At 35.6% G+C, this 23,962-nt stretch overlaps 1 protein-coding gene across 1 annotated transcript in view; it reads right to left on the bottom strand.

Annotated features, from left to right (window-relative positions):
• LOC149799903 (uncharacterized) overlaps nt 1-23,962 on the bottom strand; it is a 174,827-nt gene that overhangs the window by 110,303 nt on the left and 40,562 nt on the right. The window contains exons 3-4 of the mRNA XM_089959353.1: nt 9,062-9,136; nt 3,858-3,992 (exon numbers count right to left, since the gene is read on the bottom strand). Coding sequence (XP_089815479.1) covers nt 3,858-3,992; nt 9,062-9,136 — 210 coding nt within the window. The remainder of the gene's footprint in view (nt 1-3,857; nt 3,993-9,061; nt 9,137-23,962) is intronic.

Raw genomic sequence — 23,962 nt, forward strand, 5'->3', positions numbered from 1 at the left:
TCCAGTTCTTCATCTGAACATCATCATTATCAATATCAAACATTCTACCTAGCTTTTGATCTACAGACCAAAATGTTATGGAGAAACCATTTCCTGGATAGGGTCCTGTTTCCCTTCTGTCTGCCAATGATTTTAGCACATGTAGCTCTATTATAAACAATAGCCTAAATACTTCCCCAATTCTAGGCATGAACTATCTGGAAATCTTAGTTCCTTGGTAACAACTTCTGACAGGGAGATAATAACGGTTGCCAGAGAGATCCTTATGAAAACCAGCTAAAACCAATACCTTAATTCTTGGAAAAGGTTATGGTTTTAGTAAATTCACAACTGATGCTATCAAGTGAGTCCTTCATCAAGCTAACAATTTCCAACCTTAACTAGCTCATGCAAACTTTCATACTAAATGCCAGGTTGACCAAAAAGAGAATAGCTTTAACAGTGTAGCAAGTCAGTAAGGTACTTGGTTTGTCTACATCAAGGCTATTTGAAGCAATCATCACAGACACTACAATCAAATTCATTTTTGCCCATTCCTTATGGATATGTGAACTCCATGGTAATCTTGATAATCAAAGAGGCCTGTTTTCTGAGCTTTGAACTCTATGGTAATCTTGCTAATAAAGGAGACCTGTTGTCACATCTCTGAACTCTATGGTAATATTGATAATGAAAGAGGCCTGATGTCAGAGCTGTGAACTCTATGGTAATCTTGATAATCAAAGAGGCCTGTTGTCAGAGCTGCAAAATCTATGGTAATCTTGATAATCAAAAAGGCCTGTTGTCAGAGCTATGAACTATATGGTAATCTTGATAATCAAAAAGGCCTGTTGTCAGAGCTCTGAACTCTATGGTAATCTTGATAATCAAAGAGGCCTGTTGTCAGAGCTGTTGTGAACTGCTTTTCTTCAAACTGTAACCAATTTATAACTGTTAGAATTTATTGTGCCCTATACTGAAAGATGTTCCAAACATGCTGCTTCCTTATAATGCATTGAAACATAACAAGGTGCCCATGTTGACCTGATATCATTGAACTCCTTACATAATAGAGTTCCTGAAGCAGCTTTATGCAGTATTTATATGACCCAACAATTTGTAAACCATGTCCTCAGTTTTATATCCTGCTGAAATTACCAAACTAACTATAATCCAATAAAATTTCTTTCCAAAGATAAATATATAATTAAATATATACATAAATATTTCTTTTCCCAGCTGTCTAACTGAGAATTCCTACAACTATTATGCTACTTATTGTGGGATAAGTGAAGTAAATTTGTTAAGAAATTCAGAATAGAGCTAAACAGTAGTGTATAAATATGTAATAGGAGTCATACAATGTCAAAGTCAGGAATCAAACCCAGTTTACCTATCTCACAATCAGGTGCATGTACAACTAAACTAAAATGTCCCAACCAGATTGAGTGAAGGCTGGTTAGTAAGTGAACTTGTATATCTAGACCACTGCATTATGCCCCGTTACTTTGACATTCATTTCCTCAGTTGTCAACCAGACTCATATGTTAGAGCAGTCAAAACCTATTCTCAACTAGGACACTGCCTATTAGGAGTCAGATTAGCCCCCAAATGTAATGAAAGGGGATATCAAAAGTCAAGTTGTCACATCTGGGAACTGAACTTGGTGTGTCGGACTCGGTCAGGTATACATAGCAAGAAATGAAATTATGCCCTCACCCCTGCAAAATTTCATCATTTCCAAATAAAACGTTATTTGATGGGATTTCGGGCCCCAATTGGGCCTGCCTCCTGCTACACCACTATATATCATTCATTCAAAGGACCAGCCCAGCCATATGATCTTATATACATAGACTGCTATCAATGAAACAATATAAAATGCAACATGAAATTGCATGTTATTGGTGATGCAGAGTTCTTGGAGTTATTTAGTCTATAGTTATAGAAGTTTCCCATGTTAGCCTACAGCATACCCACCTTACTCAATAATGAATAAGGCTACAGGTATGTGTATTTTGGATTTTTAACACAGCTTTAACAATTTCTCAGTCATATTGCTATGATGTCTGCAGTATGGCAGTTTATAGTAATGTATAGCACTGGGGTATCATGCCGCAGACCTGTAGCATTGTGTCCCACCCAGTCACATTATTCTGACACCAGTCCGACCAGTCCTAACACTAACCTCTTAGTGCTGAGTGCCAAGTGAGGCAGCTGCTAGTACCATTTTTATAAGTCTTTGGTATGACTCAGCTGGGGTAAAAAACCCGCATCCGAGGCAGACACTCTAACCACTAGGACACTGGAGCGGTTGAATAAAGCTACAACAGTTTCTATCAGTAATGAGGATTTTCATATATCTATTCTTTATAGTACTCTGACCCCAAGGAATATTAATTTTGATAACCAGTGAAACTAATTACCTCAGCTGTTGTTAGTTACCCTCCTATAGTTAGCCCATTTATAAACTGCCAGCTGCTCTATTACATCTATTTTCTAAAGTATATGCTCACTTACAAGATGATCCCAACTGCAAACTGCACAGACCCAGATCTGATGTTGCATAATGCACCAGCAGATCATGGTCTGTGCAGTTTGTTAGAGGTAATCAGTAGAATAAACAATACAGACCCTGATCTGCAGGCACATTATGCCACAGATCAGGATCTTTGTTGTTGGCAGTTTGACTTGACTTATAAGTGAGTATATACAGTACATTTAACCAAGACAGCTAACAGGAACAGAGCCTGAACTTAAAAATTACCACTCACTCTATGCTCTTGGAGTTGCTATATGTCAATCTATATTTGCGTTCTGTATTTTGTGACATTACTGTTATAACTTAGACTGGCAGAAAACCTAAGTGCTTTCTATATGTCAAGAGAAATGTACTTAGCTTTTCCAGCTCCTTTCAGATATATTTTAAATCTTCACATATCAGTAATAATCTATCCTAACCCATCTGCCAGGATATGATACCTAACTTGTATACCTACTACTTTCATCTCTACTGTAGTCTTGATAAAAGTAGATGCCTTTTGCCTGACTGCCTTGTGCCTCCTGGCATAAACCCAAAGTCAAAACCAACACGCATTCTTTTTGAATAGAGTGTTACTGGGCATAAATTGGTTCAGAATCTTAAAAAATCCAGATCATCATAAAAGCATCATAAAAGTTAATGAAAGCTCCTGTTATGATGCAGTGAGAACGAATATCTAAATGAATGCTCTGAGTTTTGTCATTTTCATGGGTGTCAATTATTAAGGATCCCCCCCTCCAAAGATATTTTCAGCAGTATTTAAAATTGTGGATTGAGAACAAGTTTTGTTGTTGCTTCAGAAAAAATCATTGTTCAATCCGTCTTTCCATTTCTGGTTTGTAGTGAAAACAAAATCCATAAAATTCCATAAAAACTGGAACCCAGTGAAAAGGAGTAGTGTCGCTCAACTCGAGTTTGACTTGCCTGTCATTATAATGATTTTCTTTCTATGAGGTAGGCATAACCATGGATCCCATTATATTTCTCAGCAGTAAAATTATATGTATCATTTACTTCATCATAAGTTGGTCTCACTCTAATACAGTATACACTATGGTTCCCATGTCCTGCATTATAATGAGGGAGTACTGTATAATGACTTGGTATAAGGCATCATGCTCAATGAATCATATGGACAACACTATAATGAGGGAGTACGGTATAATGACTCAGTATAAGGCATCATGCTCAATGAATCATATGGACAACACTATAATGAGGGAGCACTGTGTATGTTAAACTTGTGCAACACTAGTATCTGTGCAAGTATTATATGTGTGGACCAATGAAATCTGATCTAAAACATACAATATTATCCAACTTCCATGTTACTTACCCTGTCACCTTTAGGCCCCACTGGTCCTGGTAATCCTGCATCACCTTTCTGTCCCTTGGGGCCAGGCAATCCTTCAGGGCCCTCAAATCCAGTGTTACCTTGGGGACCTGGGGGGCCTTGACTACCTGGCGAACCCTGCAACAAACAAAATATGAGAAATCAGTATCATGCAACAGTATGGCTGCCCTCTCAAAACTTGTCAACTTAATTATACTAATCTCACAAATCTGCAGCTGTTGATGTTCATTTTTTAAAATCAAATTTTGTGGTTTTGCAAATATATTTATGTCTTTGGCTGTATTTTATTTTGTGCACAGGGCATAAGAAGCCCTAATGTTTCCAAAGAACAGTCAGGTTTTCGAACATGAGTTGTAGCAACCATGATTATTCTTAAGTAGTGATTTAACCTCTGTATTGAATGCCAGGTTAACTGTGTAACATTAAATGGGCATGTAATACAATCTAGATCCTTCCATGATGGGTTATTTCCAAACAGATGTATGATTTCAATATTGTTGAATGAGTTATTTCCAAACAGATGTATGATTTCAATATTGTTGAATGAGTTATTTCCAAATTGATGAGTGTTCTGAAACAGTGGAATGAGTTATTTCCAAGCTGCTGTATAATTTTTAGTACTGTGAAATTCCAAACTTATGTACACTTTCTATGCTGTGAGATGAGTTATTTCCAAGACTGATGTATACTTTTCTATACTGTGGGATGAGTTATTTCCAAGATTAATGAATTCTTTTCTATACTGTGGAATTCCAAACTGATGTATACTTCTCTATGCTGTGGGATAAGTTATTTCCAAGAGTGATTTATATTTTTCAATACTGTGGAACATATTATGTCCAAGACCAATGTTTCCATTTCAATACTGGGAAAGAGTTATTTCCAAATTATGTATGCTTTTCATAACTGTGGCATTCCAAATCGATGTTTGCTTTGCTATAAAGTTTTAAATGTATTTTGGAACTTAAGGAAATTAAGTCTTAAATCTGACAGCAAGCACTGGAAATCAAATTTTCATACTGATATTCTAGCTAAGGTTTGAGTAAAGAAAACCATGTGAGAATTAATACTATATAAATCAATTGTTCATAAATTACCTATGATTTGGGTTGGTTTCATGCTTTACAGTACAGCAACACAGGTATCAATTCTAGATGACGTTTTTTCAAATAGACTATTCTCATAAGTTGCAAGTATAATCCTGTATTAGAATGCAGCTTAAGTTATTAAAATTATGCTAATCAAACAAAATGAAAAAGTAATTTTGCATAATATAGTAGTAAAGTTTCATTTGTCAGCATTTATTTAAGGAAAGGTAATTTTCAAAACTCTGAATGATCGATGACGTCCAAGTTCTCTCATAGCTAATTAAGTTCTCTCCGAGCTAATTGGGTAAATCTTTGAAAAATTGGGAGTGGACATCTCATATTTCAAAGCAAGACTCTTATACAGTCTAGTTGTATGACAAAGACTGTCACTCCAAATTTCTTCTGGCTTTTAGATATTATGACATTTATATTGAGGTTAAATATTATTGCCGATTGAAATATTTGAATTCACCAAAAGTGGTCAGTGTTGGCCTAGTGCAGCCCTGTCTAAATTAAATTAATAGGATGAGATTCTTTCACAGAAAATATAATTATTTGTTGGGTCTTTATTTCATTGACAGATGAGATGAAATTACAGCATTATTGATATTTTACCAAGTTCTCATTATGCAAATGTCACATGACTTCATTTAATATTTTACAATTTTGTATCTACCAACATTGGAATGGATGTTTTTGTTGGTATTACATTTGACCTTTGATTATATGGGAATGTAGGCTGCATGATTTAGGCAGCCATGTGACTAGCAAGACAAAGGGAGAGAACCCAGTCAAGTAATTAAGTGATGTAATGTTGGTTTGTCTGTGAGTGAATTAAAGATGTAACATATGTCATACTTGCAATGTTTGAAAAGATCAATCACCTTTCTGTTGATTTCATGTGGGCAGGGCTTGATATAAGAGTATTTAGCCTTGCTGTGCCCAGTAATAAGCAGCTACCCTATAGGGACAATGCACGGTTTTGGCGAATTCCAACTTTTGAACTAGTTTCACTGTTGCACAGCACTACCTCAAATCATATGTCTGTAGATTTATAATACATAAAGAGCAAAGTGAATAATGTCTTTGTCACTTTTATCTTCTTAAGTATTTTCTGGATGATGAGACTCTAAAAAATGTATAGTTATCACTATCACTGCTAATTTCTGAAGATTCGTTGTTTTTCATATTAACTTAAAGTGAATATGTAATCCAGGTGGTTTTGTGAAGCAAGATTTGTACATCAGAATTATGAATCTAACATTGTTTGCTTGGAAGAACTATTGTAAAGTCAGCAGGACTAGTAAATATTTTAATCTATTAGTTCTTCTGGCACAAAGGAAGTTTATGCTAAATTCTAAACCTGTAATGTACACTGGTTTCTGATGATACCTGGTAAATCATGTATTTTTTTTAAAAAGCCTCCTTGACTGTTCTTGCACTTTAGTTTAGACAGGCCCTAGATTCATGACAGTATATTTCAATGTTTGCCCTTTGTTTCAGAGACCATAAAGATTACATGTAAGTGGGGGGTTTGGGTTGTTTTTTTTAAAATGCCTGATCCTTTCAGTACATTGCAGACTGCCATGTCATGGTGGTCTAATGTTTCCCAGATGTGAGAATCTCCAATCTCCCTTCAGTCTGTCAAAAAAAGAGGGTCAATGAGAACACTGTACCCAGTGATCTACAGTTGCAATAAAGCCATTGTAGGCACTGAGAAAGAACTGGTATTTCTTTCAGGTCCTGAATTCATGAATGATTTATGGCTGACACTGAGAATTTACCAATTCTGGGTCAAACATATTCCAAAATTGGATGGTAGCCCACATTTTGTACTGTTTTCAATATACATTTATCCAACTGATACAAGTACATCACTATTATATTTCATTATTAACAAACCTTACCAAAGGAAGAGTAGACTGGTTGCAATTTTTAATTACAAATGGTGTTGGAAAGGCCAAAGAATAACTGAACAACCATTCATACAATCAAACAGGGTCATAAACATCTTCAACATTGTTGGCTTTTATATTTCTATAATAGCAGGAAGAGTAAAAGGGTGAGTGAAATGTTTTAGTACACTGAGCATGGGAATGTTTATACATTTTGCAACCCCTGTGCTGATGATAATTACTTGCACAAGCTGACATGAGTCTAGACTCCAGGAAGCTCCTTAAATTTTGTTGAAATTCAGACAGCATGGTTTAGATAGCAAATTGCACCAAGTGATTTGCTACTGCTGCAGCTGCTGATACAGCTGCTGTCAAATCTGCATGCCCCATTTGCTATGGGGGGTTTCAGGAAACAGTACTACAGTGTACATGACCTCAGGAAGTTCTGTATAGACAATTAATGGGGGCAAAATTGCATATGTTTTTCATTGTCATTATAAACCATGTTTAAATCTTTAAAGCATTTATCAAGTATATAGTATTTATTTCTAAATTATTTTTAAAGCACATTTCTAAATTTTCCTCCATACCGAACATAATTTGGAACTTAGTCAACATATTTGCATTGAAGTTACTTTTATTTATTTCTAAATATCTAAGTACTGAGCAAAGTGTATATGTATATTTGACAGCATTTGAATGATTGCCATTTCAAATAAGTTCAAACGTATGAATCTTTAAATGTTCAACTTTAAAAACATTTATTTCTTTTTAGCTAGTTACCAGTAAGAAGAGTGCATTATCCTTTTAACTGAACTAAAACTGCAACCATTTTTAATTCATTGGTAGGAGTTGTTTGAGTCTATAGCAATAATTTCTAAATTACATAGGAAATAGCTGTATTTAAATAATTATATTCTTGAAAAAAGTTATCAAACTTCAAGCATTTAATTTGATAAAGATTGCAATATTAATGTCTAAATAAGTAATTACTTGGGAAAAGCACATTCTGTACATGGCTGTCGTTGAATCATAGGACAGTAGGTTGATTCGTTTTGAGCTCAATTCAAAGTTAAAGCCATTGTATCTTATAATTTAACATTTGCAGTCCAGTTACACACAAAAACAAAATTCTATCAACCAGATTTCACTGAAGTCTGACAAGTGTGTTTCCATAATTCAAAGGTAGATGATAAGTAATTTGGTGGTATGCAGTTTGAAGGTCAGGGTCACCATTATGTAAAATAGTTCTTACATTTCAATGTATTTCTGCATATTAACTTAATTTCTGAGGGATAAATAAGTAACAGTTAAATTTTTCCTGTGTTCCAGTCAGCCCTAGGTCAAAGCTTACTGATCTGAGATCATTAGTGTATTTTACCATTATTACTCGCTTATAAGTTCAATCAAACTGTACACAACAAAGATCCTGATTTGCCGTAGCATAATACATCTGCAGATTAGAGTCTATTCTGCTTGTTCTACTGATTTCTCCAAACAAATTGCACAGACCCAGATCTGCCATGATCTGGGTCTGTGCAGTTTGTAGGAAGAGACAGTACTTACATAATCAGCACCAGTCCTGTAAGAGTCGTCGTTTTTTCCCCATTGTTTAATAACAAAATGCATCTATAGTGAAAAGTTTTCTGTTGGGATTTAATGGATCCAAACTTTTTGGGAAAACTGAGGCCAAAAGACTCAATGTGTCAGTGGTCTACTTAATTTAACATGGGTTGTTTTGTTTTTTCTTTGCATTTCTCCATAGTAAGGAAATTATAACTTTGGAAAAAATCTATCAGTCTGAGCACTGAGAAAGGAGTCATATCAATGTTAAACCCTTCTCCAGTTATGCTTTTTTTACAATTTAATGAGAAAGCAATAGCATATAAATTTGATTACAATTCATCTACAGCCACAAACTGCAAAGACACAGATCTGCCATCACATAATGTGTGGCAGATCTGGGTCTATGCATTAAGTTAGGAGCAATCAGCAAAACACAAACAATATATACCCTGATCTGTAAGAGCAGATCTGAGTCTATGTTATTTGCAGTTTGACTACTTTCAAGTGAGTATGTAAGGTAACCCACCCACCCCCTGGCTAATCTCATTTGACAAGGAATTATATGTACTGTTTTTGGTTCTCCTTTTTTTTTTTTTTTTTTTTTTTTACAATTCACATTATGAACAAATTGTCTTACCCTTGATCCTTTCTCGCCTACACATCTACATCCACTAGTTACACAGCCTCTACATTCTATGACGGAACTATTTTGCTGAAAGAAGAAAAAAGTTGTTAAATGTTTAGTCTGTAATAAACTTTATGTCTGAGTATTCTTTCAAAACTGTACAAGCACATAGATCCTGCAAGCAGAGGTAATAGCAGAACTTCCTCTGCATTCTAAGGTGTGGCTATTCCACTGAAGAACCCAGTGTTATCTTCAAATCTTTAATCATTAAGGAATATGTTACTTATTTTCAAGCAACAGGGGGGAAATATGTACAGCCAGTAGTGTGACTCTTTTTCAGTAAGGCCGAAATGTGAAAATGTATACTTGTACTGCATAAATGAATATGTATAATGAAAATATATGAACATATACATACAATGAAAATGTATAAATGTACATGTACAATGAAAATGTATACATGTATAATGAAAATGTATAAATACTAATGATCAAAGAAAATGTATAAATGTACATATATATATGATGAAAATGTATAAATGTACATGTATAATGAAAATGTATAAATTTACATGTATAATAAAATTGTATAAATGTACATACATGATGAAAATGTATAAATGTACATGTATAATAAAATTGTATGAATGTACGGACTAGTATAACTGCAATGTGAAAACATATAAATGTAAAGACTATGGTTTATGGAAAACGTGAGGACTCTACAACTTGTGTAAAATTTTATAAATGTGTGAACTGAATAACTTATGAAAAAAATGTACATACATGATTGTTCCCATTTTTGGGTGGGTGTATTTATCCATACAAATTTTCTGGATGAAAACTTTTGACACTTCTCTTGATGCATTTTGCTATAAAACATTCATCTGTCTTAAATGGGATATACATAAGATTGCTTAATAAGTTGAAAAGTTAATCTTTCTAATGAAGAAAGTAAAATTTAACAAAAAGTCAATCTTCACCAGAGAAAATACCACTATCAGACCAAAACTACTGGTGCCACACTGCATATAAGATAAGAATCTCTAATATATCCATTAATCTTGATGTAGGATAACAGCAGTGACTGACAACAGCATATGTTTCAGTTACCCTCCCTATGGATTTTTCTATTCTGTCATTTTCTGCCTCATTACCCTTCCGCCCACTAAATTCACATTATCTCTGTGAGTCTACTGTACTTTGCTTGCTTCATGCAAAAGTTAGCTCTGTAATTTTTCTTGACATTGGCCATATCACTTTGAAATAATAAAAAAAATCATGCCTAATTTTGAGTGTCATAATAATGGTCACAAAGTTAATCCATTACTTATTTATATGGTAAATGTGAGATCTGCATAGGTAAGTGTTTGCTCACAACTGTCTCTGGACCTTTCAGCTTGCATATTGTTAAGGCAACTGCTATATGTACCATTAATGACCATGATGTACCATGACCATTACGTACCATTAATGACCTACAACTTGGCTGATTTTTGCTGCAATTTTAAATAATGGATTAATTAAGAGTACCAATTCCTCAGGAATGACAATTGAAAAGCTGATGGTTCAAACAATTTACTATCAATGATGAAATAAGGCTTCACTGACAACCCAATGATGCCTTAATACAATTAATGGTGAAATAAGGCCTCATCACTGACAACCCAATGATGCCTTAATGCAATCAATGATAAAATGAGGCCTCATTACTGGCACACCAATGATGCCTTAATGCAATCCATGATGAAATAAGGTCTAATCACTGACAACCCAATGATGCCTTGATGCAATGAATGATAAAGTGAGGCCTCATTACTGGCACACCAATGATGCTTTGATGCAATGAATGATGAAATAAGGCCTCGTTACTGACAAACCAATGATGCCTTAATGCAGTCAGTGGTGAAATAAGGCATCATCAGTGGCAACCAAATGATGCCTTAATGCAGTCCATGATGAAATAAGGCCTCATATCTGACAACCCAACAATGCCTTAATGCTGTCAATAAGACTGCAACATACAACATTCTCTTGTCAGCCTTCCATTATAACACAGTTCCTGTTATATGGTGGTTATAACTTTTGGATCCTGTTTCATTAAGTGTTAGTACAATTATATGTATTACCGGTATGTACTTCATTATAGACAGTCTTGCTATAAGGCCCATCATTATAACACCTTTCCTGTTATAAAGTATGCATGATTATGAATTCCATTTCATTAATTAGTAGTAAAATTATATGCATTATGTACTTCATTATAAGAGAGCCTCGCTATAAGGCAGTATAGTCTATAGCTCCCATAGCCTGTGTAGTGTTGGAGTTCTGCATGATGTACTTCATTATAAGATAGTCTCACAATAAGGCCCATCATTATAACACAGTTCCTGTTGTAAGGTGTTTATGATCATGAATTCTATTTCATTAAGTGTTAGTAAAACAATGCATATTATGTACTTAATTATAAGACAGTCTTGCTATAAGGCCCATCATTATGTACTTCATTATAAGACAGTCTTGCTATAAGGCCCATCATTATAACACATTTCAATGTACTTCATTATACATGCACATAAACCTCACTATAAAACAGTATACTCTGTCTTCCATGGGCAGGTCTATAACAAAAGAGCATTGTCTCAACTACTTCATTATAAGGTAATCTCATTATAAGGCAGTTATTCTAAAGCTCCCATGGACAGCATTATAATAAGGGAGTCCTGAATATCTGGGGTGGCAGCATGGAAAAGAAAAAGGCAAATGTTGCATAAAGCAACTGAAGTCTTCTTTGTCTTATATAAAAGCTTGCAATTTCTCTGGATTACATGGTTCATAGTGTAATCAAAGCTTGTAAATAAAATTGAGTAGGTGAGAAACCTGATCTAAGCCACAGACCAAGCCTATCATCACAAGGGTATCAAGAGACAAAAGCAACCACTCAAACAGCTTCCACCACACATGTGCAACTTCTCAGATGATAAATACTGTAGCAAGTAAGATAAAGCAAATTTATGGGGGTGTGGGCAAACTATGTGACATAGATGACTTGGATGTTATGGGTCATGAGAAATGAGCAAACTGATCACATCTTATGGCTAGACATTCTGTCTGACATGTCTGCAATTTTTTTATTCATGTGATTACATAGATGTACCCTCACAAAGAAGTCTTCTCTTAGTATGATAGTCAATCTTTTCTACTCACAACTCAGTATCATACTCCTCACAAAGAAATTGGTTCAAATGCATTTTTTGTAACTTTATTTTAAAAGCTTGGGTTCTTATGTAGTCATCAACCATCTCAAAGATCTCTGAATCGGAGACATATAAGAAGCTTACATGATGGTAAAATGTGTGTTGTATTAAAACTGCTCTAATGAAAGCATTGAACTCGACCACTTTTATGGTGCTACGAGGTCGACCTTTACCATGGGTGGGGGACCACTGATATTTTCGAGGAAAAAATCCTTATTTTGATTGTAGGAAAAAAGTTATCATTTTACTTAACCACTAAACTGAAGAAAAAAGTATTTTCAGATTTTAAACCAAAAATATTCATAAATGATACATCTTAGTCGCCCCGCCCTGCCCCCTCCCCTCCCCCATCACATGGTTGGTCCTTCTGTAGGTTATATTATCTTTACAAAACCTGAATCGTGATTGAAAGAAAGAAGAAGAAATACATCCTTTAGCTGGTTGCCTGAGACAATCTGATAAATGTGCTGGGCACACAATATTTTGTCATTTGCTCTAAATTTAAAATGGGATGGTTTGGTGAGATCAACGCTTACTCAATGCGCAGCTCAAAAGACATTAGTTTCTACATTGTTGTAGGCCTACCATTATCAACAGGGGATGATTTTTTCATAATTAAAGAATATATAAAAATGAAATGTTTTCTGCATAATTTGAGTGTGCAGATTTCAAAAATGAACCCATCTTTATGATATCTTTTCAAATAAATTCACAGGAAGCATTCAAACACATGTACCATCCACCATTTTTAATATTGGTCTTTGGCAATTTTTGAAAATTCTTGATCTCATGTTACTTCAAGCTGAAATTTGCATATTTCTTACATATATTTGATATAGAAATGTTTTGAGAACATTCAGCTTTAAGAATAAATTGACTTTTTATATGTTCCAGGTAATTCAGAAGCCCCCCCGTGCATTTTTATCAACCCCCTCCCCAACATTTTTGCATGAAATACTATATTTTTGAGTCATACACAAGTTGAAATTATATGTTGCTTTTAAAATGGAATGTTTTCTGCTTAATTTGAGTGTGCAGATTTCAAACATGAGCCATCTTTATGATATCTTTTCAAATAAATTCACAGGAAGAATTCAAACACATGTACTGTCCACCATTTTTAATATTGGTCTTTGGCAATTTTTGAAAATTCTTGACCTCACGTTTTTTCAAGCTGAAATTTGCATATTTCTTACATATATTTTATATAGAAATGTTTGTGAACATTCAGCTTTAAGAATAAATTGATTTTTTATATGTTCCAGGTAATTCAGCATCCCCCCGTGCCTTTTTATCACGCCCCCCCCCCACATGTTTGAGTCATACACAAGTTGAAATTATATGCTGCTTTTAAAATGGAATATTTTCTGCTTAATTTGAGTGTACAGATTTCAAAAATGAGCCCATCTTTATGATATATTTTCAAATAAATTCACGGGAAGCATTCAAACACATGTACCGTCCACCATTTTTAATATTGGTCTTTGGCAATTTTTGAAAATTCTTGACCTCATGTTACTTCATGATGAAAGTTGCATATTTTTTACATATGGTTATATATAAATGTGTTGTGAACATTCAGCTTCAAGAATAAATTTACTTTTCATATGTTCCATGTACTTCTGATGACTTTCTGTGCGTTTTTATCACACGCCCCCTAACATTTTTGCATGCAAAAGCATAATCATGAGTCATACCAAGTTGAAATTGTATGTTACTCTTAAAACCAAAAGTGCATAGTACCATTGCATGATGAATTGAGAGCTGTCTGCGATATGATGACTCAGTGCTACTCATCACTATAAACTGTCACAATGCAGACATCGTAGTGATATGATTGAAAAATTGTTAATGCTACGTTAAAAATCCAAATCACACACACACACACACACACACACACACACACACAAAATCAATGCGCAGCTCAAAAGACATTAGTTTCAACATTGTTGTAGGCCTATCGTAGCACAATGAACTGAGAGGTATGTCCTAAAATTATGTTGCGACTGCTATCTCATATTACAGTATAAAAAAGAACATAATGTTTACACAATTGTAATGATGCAGTAACAGACGCGTGAAAGAAAATGATATAAAGTCAACGGAAATTTACGACATATCTTAAACTGGCAGTGCAGAGTTTCTGTTGCAGAAATCCGGAGTGGTCTCAATAATACGTACCTTTTTCATTGTATATTTAATAACAGCTGTTTAATCTGTGCAAATTCAATGATTCCTTTTTTTAGCACTCATTCATCTATCATTGTATGGATGAAGATTGATATGTTTGTTTTGTTTTGTTGGGGGGAGGGGTTGGGGGGGGGGTTGGGGGTATTGTTGGTGGTGGTTCGGTACCATGGCTTTCTATGTAATGACTCATACTTGGGTACATAAACTCAACCAAGAGTGAACAAGAATATGTACATCAATCTGTAGATTCTGTAGAGGTTTATTGGACCCTTAGCTATGCAAAAATATTCGTGGGTAATTTGTACCAAGTTCAAATGTTTCCCTATAAAGAGTTTATCCATAATTTTGAGAGTATTTTATATAAACCGTGTATGATATTTTGCAACTAAAAGAAAAAATAAGATAAAACTCGAAGCTATCATTTAGATGGGTGTAATAAGTTATAATTTTGGCATCAATCTTAATAGGCAATCCACTATAAAACAGCGTGGTGGATACACCCTAGCAAAACAAAATAATAAAATAATTATGTGTGCTAAATAACTATGCTTTCTTCGTCTATGTCAAATCTGTGATGCAAATGAATGCACTTTTGCCAACAAGTTTACGAAGTGCAAGTGAATCTTATTTATGATTCATCCAAAAACATTTGCTGTCGGTTGTCTGATAAATGTATGCTGACAAGCAAAACAGGAAGATTGTTATTAATGACTCCAATGCAGCTTGTTTACATACAAAAATTGACTTTGCAGTGTTTTCTCCATCTTTCTAAGGGTCCCTTGGGTTGAGTTTATGCCGCCTTTTTGCACTTTCGGGGCCCAATGGTGTTCTCTTCAAAACTGCCTCACGGGCGTTCAAAATACTGCAAATTAAATCTTAATTTTTAATTTTGGTCATCCATTTTACCATTAAAATAAATTGACCGCGGATGAGTAGAACATTTAAGTCATTGATAGGATCAGCTTCAACATGAAACGTTACTTAAGTTTTGCTTTATATTATACACAATCATGACAAACCAAACCCTTACATCTTCTATTTTGAGAATAATCCGGCTACCTTTTCAGTCTGGCTGTATATACTGGTACCAGTTAATGCATTTCTGAGACTAAACGAACCTTTGTATAGTGTCCACCGCTATCGCATGGCTTGTGTCAGGCTTAGGGAATTGTCACTGTACTAGTTTGATAAATTCAATTTGGATTATTGAAATTATATTTTGCTACGTTTTAAGGTAACGTGAAACTGCGATATGGGTGGGAAAAAAAGTGCGGGGAGTGGGATAGCAAATTTCGACAAAAACAATTGTGTTGGAATTCGTAGAACATTTGGCATGAATAACCCAAACAGTTACTTAAACTGGACTAATAATAAGGTAATACAGTTTCACTCAAGACCAAAACTTAATTTCAAAATTTGGGATAGATGTCATAGAAGAAAGTCTAGTCCAATGATAATCCCTATCCCAACATCCCAACAAATTTACAAGAGTGACCCCAACACACACAAAACACACACAGACAAGCACAAACCGGTTTATTATAGACTAGATACTGTATTCTCAAGGTTTTCATCTCTAAATTTTCAGTAGAATTTGACATTAACTGAAGTTTTATGAATTTAAGGTTTAATACAGTCTTTGATCTGACAGCACATTGGTTCTTGCCTTAGATAAACCAGTCCAGACTGTAGTACGTCTAAATAACTGTCTTGGGATTCCATTGAATAATACATATTTTAAAATTGGTTTGAATACCTCATTCTCTGTAAATTTTTATATACTATTATTTATTATTTGTTTTCGGTAAGCATTTAAAACAAAATATCAACAAGGTTTCTGAACAATTATTGAGTTCAAATATTTGCAATTTTTTTAGTTATAAAACATTAAACTAAAAAAATAATTATTAATCTATGTATTGTTGTACATAAAGCATAATAAAGGGTACACGAACATTATAGACGTTATGGTATGAGCCCATCGCTTTTCCTCAGAAGAGAGCTATCTTGGATCAGACATACCATACATATTCGTTAGTTGAATCTCCCGCTGGGAGGCTTGGCCTCAGCTTCAGTCAACATGGGTGGAGCTGATGTAGACTATGATTAGGTACATCACCTTACAATGTTTTTATTTATACTATAACCAGTTACAACGTTAATTTGAATGTTATATCGTAACTAAATTAATACACTACACGTAAATAAACACTATAGTAAAAATACACTATAGTAAAAATACACTGTAGTAAAACAATGAACTAGCCAAACAAACCTTTAATACTCTGCAACTGTATCTGTAATTATCAAGAGAGAATTATATTAGGTATATACAGTGAGAATCAGTAATAATCCAAGTGATGTGTCAGCATTATTCATGCAGGTAAAATTCTATTAGACATTGAATGTACTGCTTGTGATATACTTGATTGAGATACCAAGTAAACCAGCGCCAGGCTCTGATAATAAATCATTGACACAAATTTAACCCAGAGCGGAAAAAGATGAAGAACGACAGACCATAAGATTCACCATCAAGATAATTGTTTCCATACACTATATTACAAATATGGAACGTGTTTGAGCGCTAACCCAAAGCATCTTCTGATGACCAATAAATAACCTTGTTCTCTATAAGTAGGGAAATAAACGGCAACCATTTATGCATCTTCTTGCTTCAGTTACCATAATCACTAAATACGGTTGCCCCTGTTTCGAAATCTTGCTTCTGTCAAACTTGAGGGTAACCCATAGTTACATTTTGGTCATACATCCACGACAGCATTCAATGTTGTCAAACGGCAAGCATATGGCACCAGCAACTACAGTGAAACATGCAATACCAAAGCATAACTGTATTGTGCCAACACTAAATATATATATATATATATATATATATATATATATATATATATATATATATATATATATATATATATAGAGAGAGAGAGAGAGAGAGAGAGAGAGAGAGAGAGAGTATGCATGGCTCTACTAACAAGAAAGAAAAATATATTTTTTAAAAATATTCCTGTAACTAAATCATATTTGTTTTGTATGTGTCACATTCTTTCGGGGTAATGGATATGTGAAAGTATTCATAAAACTAGATAAGAGCCTCATGGCAATTAGTAATACCGTATATACTGCCTTATAGTCTGGTCCAACTACAAACGATATAGACACTAGTCTGTAGTCGCAGAATACTCTGGCAGATCAGCGTATATGCTCTGATGATTGTTCAAAACAATCTGCATTGATCCAGATGGCAGAGCTGAATCTGTGCAGTTTGCAGTTGAACTCGAATTATACGCGAGTACATACGTTAGTCAAGCAGCATGGTTTGGTAGTAAGTGCCAAGAACATGAATAATAAATAGCAAAGCAGGAAGACACTGTAACATCTAACACACGTCTTGCTAGTTCTACATAGTGATAAGGAGCTTGACTTGTCTGCCGACAAATACAAGAGAACCAACCGAGCCTGAGATCGTTCACATGGTTAGACAGCAGTTTGCCAAGAAATCCGGGACACGATGGTGCTTTCTGAAGTTTCTCCCAGTGCTGTTGACTGCAGATCTTAAATTTTTTTTAATTATTAGTTCTGATTTTTCTCTCGACAGCAATGTGGAGTCGCATCAGCATTATTTGTCCAATACTGAAAGGATGGACTCTAACAAAGTTGGGAAATTCTATTTTTTAATCACAGCGACAATATCAGCGGGTTCGGCATCATTTTGTATGGGAGGCCGGTCGGCTAATTAATACAAGCATGAACTTTATGCCAGAACTTTTTTTTAATCAAAGTTGGTCCAAGTCCACTTGGCGGCCTATGAATAGAAGCCGTTTAAGGTTTATCTGTATTTAGTAATGGTAGTCACATTCGATGGAAGATCGGTATTATTTGTACAGACATGAACTACCTTAGTGCCACGAAACGCTCTGCTAAATTTGCTTAAAGCTGGTGAGGTGTCTTTTTTTCCCCTTCTCTTTCGTAATGTGATAGACAGGGTCCTTTGTCAGAACGGGTAATCGTGGTAATCAGAGAAAATTATGTTATTCGGTATGATTTTTTTCCTTCAGGTTATTTTTTTAACATTAAGCTCGCATCCATCACCTGTAGCACAAAGGGGTTTTGGCACCCCAAGGCCTCTGGCGCCCGGGGCAACAGCCCAGTCCCCCCATGGGCCCGCCCCCCGCCCCAACCTTTAGCACACGACGGGGACGACGCCTACGTGACTAGGAACCGTGTGTGCTACTTGGCCTTACTGATCGATAAGCTAAATCATATATGTACTGGAAAAACTGCTGACAAGGAGGACGTCAGAGTAGGTTAATGGACCCGATCAGGGGATCGTTCAACAAATTTGGTCTCATTCCAAACAAAAGCACCATGTATCCTTCAACAAAACACCAATCAGTCTGGTCAGGCATTTTACCACAACATTTTTGTCTGGGTTATTGTTTTTCTCCATACTTGTTTCGTTTATCTCAAAGAAAGGCCATAGATTCGTACAGTCAACATAGAAAGTCAATCCGTAGTCAGGCAACAATGGATCAAAACTGGAAACAGATGTATTTGTAAAATGCCCTATATTTTATTAGTTTCTCGCTGCGACAGATGACACAACAACGTGGGTCAGACTTCCTTACCTACTGCCCTACTTCCAACATCATATGCTGACTGCGAATCAACTATCATATGTTCACAACTGTCTTAATTAAATACTGAACTGACAAACCCCAGAAATCTTCATTATTTCAACGAGATATCTAATTTCATGGGCTTGTTGATGTTTATCTGTTCCACCAACAGTTCCCATTTATAAAAGCAGTTCTCACCGCAACTAGCTTTCGTTTTCCAGTATTGGAACATGTGCGCGTCGATTCCTTCTTTTTTTAATAGTTTTTTTTATATATATCTAAAAACAATTAGCGTTAATGCTGATATGTATGAAACGAAAAAAAAAAAAAGATATTGCACAAAATAAAGAGAAATAAGACAAATCAGGCGCTTGGTGTACCGAAGTAAACAGAACGAGCAACACGGATTGCTGCAATGTGTTCATATTACAAAAAAAATTATATATGCGCACATGTTCCTATACCGTTGTTTTTTTGTTTGTTTTTTTTTTGTTTGTTTTTGGGGGGTACCAGACAAGAACAACATTCTGAGCAAAGAAAGACACAGTGCTGGAAGGCTTGGTACAAAGTTATCAATATTCCGATGGCTGGAAAGTTGTTTCATATAGAAATTAGTTATAGAGGAAAACCAGTAACTCGTTTCTTCTACGTCCATCCTATTCAGGGCTATTGGTATCTCTGTCTTGACAGCTGGTCACTATCTCTTGGCATCCGTCCGTCTACGAGAGACGATGGCATAGCTCCAAAGTACGCTTTTGCTTATCCTTCTTTTTAGCTCTCTTTTCAGCTTGCTTTATTCTTCTCTTTTCCTCTGCGTTTTGAACTCCCTGCCTGACAGCTAGACGCCAGCTGGAACGGTTGTTTGCACAGCTCTCCCAGTCGTTGACATTGATGTTTGCTGTCTTCATATCCTTCTTGCAAACATCTTTGTAGCGCAGATGTGGTCGTCCAGTTGGTCGTGCACCTTCTGCTAACTCCCCATATAACTAGGTCCTTGGGAATGCGACCTGGGTCCATTCTCTTGACATGGCCGAGCCAGCGAAGGCGCCTCTCGCTGAGTATGGAGAACATGCTGTTCATGTTGGCGCGTTCTAGAACCTCTGTGTTGGGTACTTTGTCCTGCCACTGTATGTGCAGAATGCGCCGCAGACATCTCAGGTGGAAGCTGTTGAGTTTCCTCTCGTGTCTTGCATAGGTGGTCCATGTTTCGCTGCTGTAGAGAAGTGAGCTGAGCACGCACGCTTGGTAGACACGCAGTTTGGTCTTCTCTGTGAGGTTGGGGTTTTTCCAGACCCTCTGGTTAAGTCTGGCCATCACTGCTGCTGCCTTGGCAATCCTGTCGCCCACCTCAGAATCAATGGAGAGTGAACTGGAGATGTTAGACCCGAGGTATGTGAAGTTCTCGACAACTTCCAAATTGTACTATAGGTCACTATAACATCACCAAATTGATCATCTCTTTGTCCCTTCAATAAACTTCAGCTATACAAGCTTCAATGAGTGGTCAGCACGGCAGCATATAGCCATAAAGTATTACATGGTCTTGAAATCTCAGAGAGTCTTACTTTGTTAGAGACAACATATATATATATATATATATATATATATATATATATATATATATATATATATATATATATATATATATATATATATATATATATATATAACTGTTCACAGATATGATAACACATTTACCCACAAAGAGAAGTCATCCACCTGGTCATGTTTAGACAACTCTCATAACAGAAGTAATCAATAAAGACTCGGTAGCCGCACGGCTGTGGTAAATATACTAGTATTAAGATACACTTTGGTTTATTGATAGATCAGATGGTAACTGTTGTTGCGTATGTTTTATGTGCTTTAAAGTTTTCCAGAGACAGAGATAATTTATTATTAATAGTTCAAAAACCTATCAGAGCAAAATTAATAATTATCTAGGAAGTTAGTTTCAGAATTACTCGTAGTGATACTATCCATCATGAAAAGTACACATAAAATATCGCACTAGGAATTGTGATGTCAGAATATAACCAAAGTACACGTAAAATAGATTACGGAACTGGAAACGCGACATCTGAATGTAGCAAAGTATAAATAGAAAATATTATTATATGGCACCAAGAAATGTGATGTCCGAATTAACAAAGTAGACATCAACTGGGACGTAAAAATGTAATAAAGGACACAATATACAGAGTATGGCAATAGAAACTGTGATGTCAGAATGTAATAAAGTACACACAAAAAATAGCATGTGGCACAAAGAAATGTGAAGTCAGAATGAACAAAGGATACATAAAATTGGTTATCACTGTAGGAAATGTGACGTTAGAATGTAATAAAAACTATCGGCGTAGTTTGAGAATAAGTCCATTTTATACCCCATGTAAGAAATCCCGGGAGGGCTCATACACAACAGTCTCACTTTCTCTAATACACACCATGGCATCACCTCCCTTTTGAATATAAGAACCCACACTGTCCCACCACCCACCCCTCCCCCCAGTGTATATTTTTTTGCAGGAACGTATATGATGTGATTGTTAATTACTTGCCAGTACTTTCTGTTTATTAGGTTTGACTTCAGATAGGATTTCTCCTCCCTTGAAACTATCATCTCCAATTCACTGGAATTCTTTTGCAGCGATGCAGTGATGTAAGAAACAGTTTTGGTATTTGCCGTCCTGTCTATAATGGATACAAGGATTGTGTCCTGGACCTTTATTTTCAAGGCCTTTGAGTGTGTGCTATCCTGTTTATAATCGATACAAGGATCGTGTCAGGGGTCTTTGTTTTCAAGGCTTTCGACTATGTGCCGTCCTGTCTATAATCGATACAAGGATTGTGTCAAGGGTTTTTATTTTCAAGGCCTTTGAGTATGTGCTGTCATGTTTATAAATGATACAAGGACTGTGTCATGGGCCTTTATATTCAAGGCCTTTGAGAATGTGCCGTCCTGTCTACACTCGATACAAGGATTGTGTCGTGGGCCTTTATTTCCAAGGCCTTTGAGTGTTGAGGTATGTGCCGTCCCGTCTATAATTAATACAAGGATTGGGTCGCAGGGCTTTATTTTCAAGGCATTTGAATGTTGCGGGTTTCACCCGTCCTATTAAAGATTTCCTTCGCGTTGAGACCACTTCAATATAACAAAATAGTTTTTTCCTTCAACATCAGAAAAAGTGCAAAAGTGCAAAGATCATAATTTAACCATTTACAATTTCATTATCTCTTATTTGTTCCTATGTCTGATGTAAGCAAAATAATCACATATTTTTCATACCAGAATCACATTTAGTTTCAAACTTATGAAGAATGACACATACATCTTCAACCGCTTTTCCAACTATATCAACTAGGAGCTTGAAATATTGCTTAATTTCGTGTGTCGAAACATTTATTTATACTATTCAATATAACAAATCTAATTAATGAAATTATACATGCTGCTGTAACATAGACCAATTCTGAGTATCCGAATGTGTTTTTAGCGTACTCTTATTTTTTGGTCACTTTTAGAATATTGTTGTTTGTGGGGAGATTATTTTTTTTCTTCAGATTAACCGCAGCCATGATACTCTTTCCTTCTTGAAAACTTATTTTAGAAGTACTATCATGGCACGCACATGCCCGTACATGATATCAAGGTTGGTATGCAGCCTTTGAATGTGTCCGTAAATGATATCAAGGTTGGTATGCAGCCTTTGAATGTGCCCGTTCACGAGATCAAGGCTGGTATACAGTCTTTGAATGTGTCGTATTACCAACAAGTGCATATGAAGGAAAAGGCATGGGTCTTAACAGCCGTTGAATTTGACAATGAAGCTGCCAAAGCTCGTAGTGCTGCAGTTAGTTGGGGTGTATGTCTTTGCAATTTGACAGGTAAGTAACGCAGGTGGAAAACAATGCAAAAACAAACGAGCGGTTGACGGCTCTCTAAAGGTATCTGAAGACACCTCTGCAAGAAAATAATGCAACTTCCTTCAGTTCAAGTGAGAGGAAGAACAACATAAATTTTAGGAAAATAAGAAACTATACTGGAATAAAACTAAATCCGACAACCATCTTCAGCACTGACATTGCCATTTGTATCTCCAGAAAAAGATTAATAAACTGCATGACAGAAACAATGGACTTAGATAATAATCAATCAAAAACCATATTTTGTAGAGTCTATTCTGCGTTTTGGAAAAGGCGACCATCAACAAAATATGTTCATCTAATGATTTCCCCGTATGTCAGCAAGTCTGGTCACTCCATGAATGTCGACTTTGGATGCCTGGTAGGCCATGTCATGGAAGTCATCGAGCATTTCTGGCAGTAATTATAAATTATGAAATGCAAATGACTTGAATATGTTGACTCCCAACACGGTACCACAGATTTTCGGACTTTTCACAACTAGATTGTCATCAATGCATTTTAAAATCGAAAAAAAAAATCGACATAATTTTGCTTGAGTTGCCAGAGTTATGCGAGGGCACCCATTTCAGCTTCAAGAGCAGAGGAAACGTTTACCATCGGTGGAAGAGGGCTTGCGAGTCTATTGACGTTCGGCATTCGTGCAGATACAGTTCTTTCTGCACTTATCATGTGAAATTTAGCAAACAAAAGCACAAAGTTATTGCCATTCGATACATCACTAAAATGAACGATAGATCTCAAAGACATGAAATGGCAGAAAGTGAGAGAATGTTTGAAGAGTCTGATAAGAAAGATAAAAAATTGAATATCATCCCTACGACAGTAATATTGCCACCAAGAATGTAATATAAAGTAACTCTGATGAGGTTCAAAATGGAAACAAAAGGTGGAATGCT

Source organism: Sinohyriopsis cumingii, chromosome 5, assembly GCF_028554795.1.
Source record: "Sinohyriopsis cumingii isolate HCF-2022 chromosome 5, ASM2855479v2, whole genome shotgun sequence".
NCBI classification, from domain to species: Eukaryota; Metazoa; Mollusca; class Bivalvia; order Unionida; family Unionidae; genus Sinohyriopsis; species Sinohyriopsis cumingii.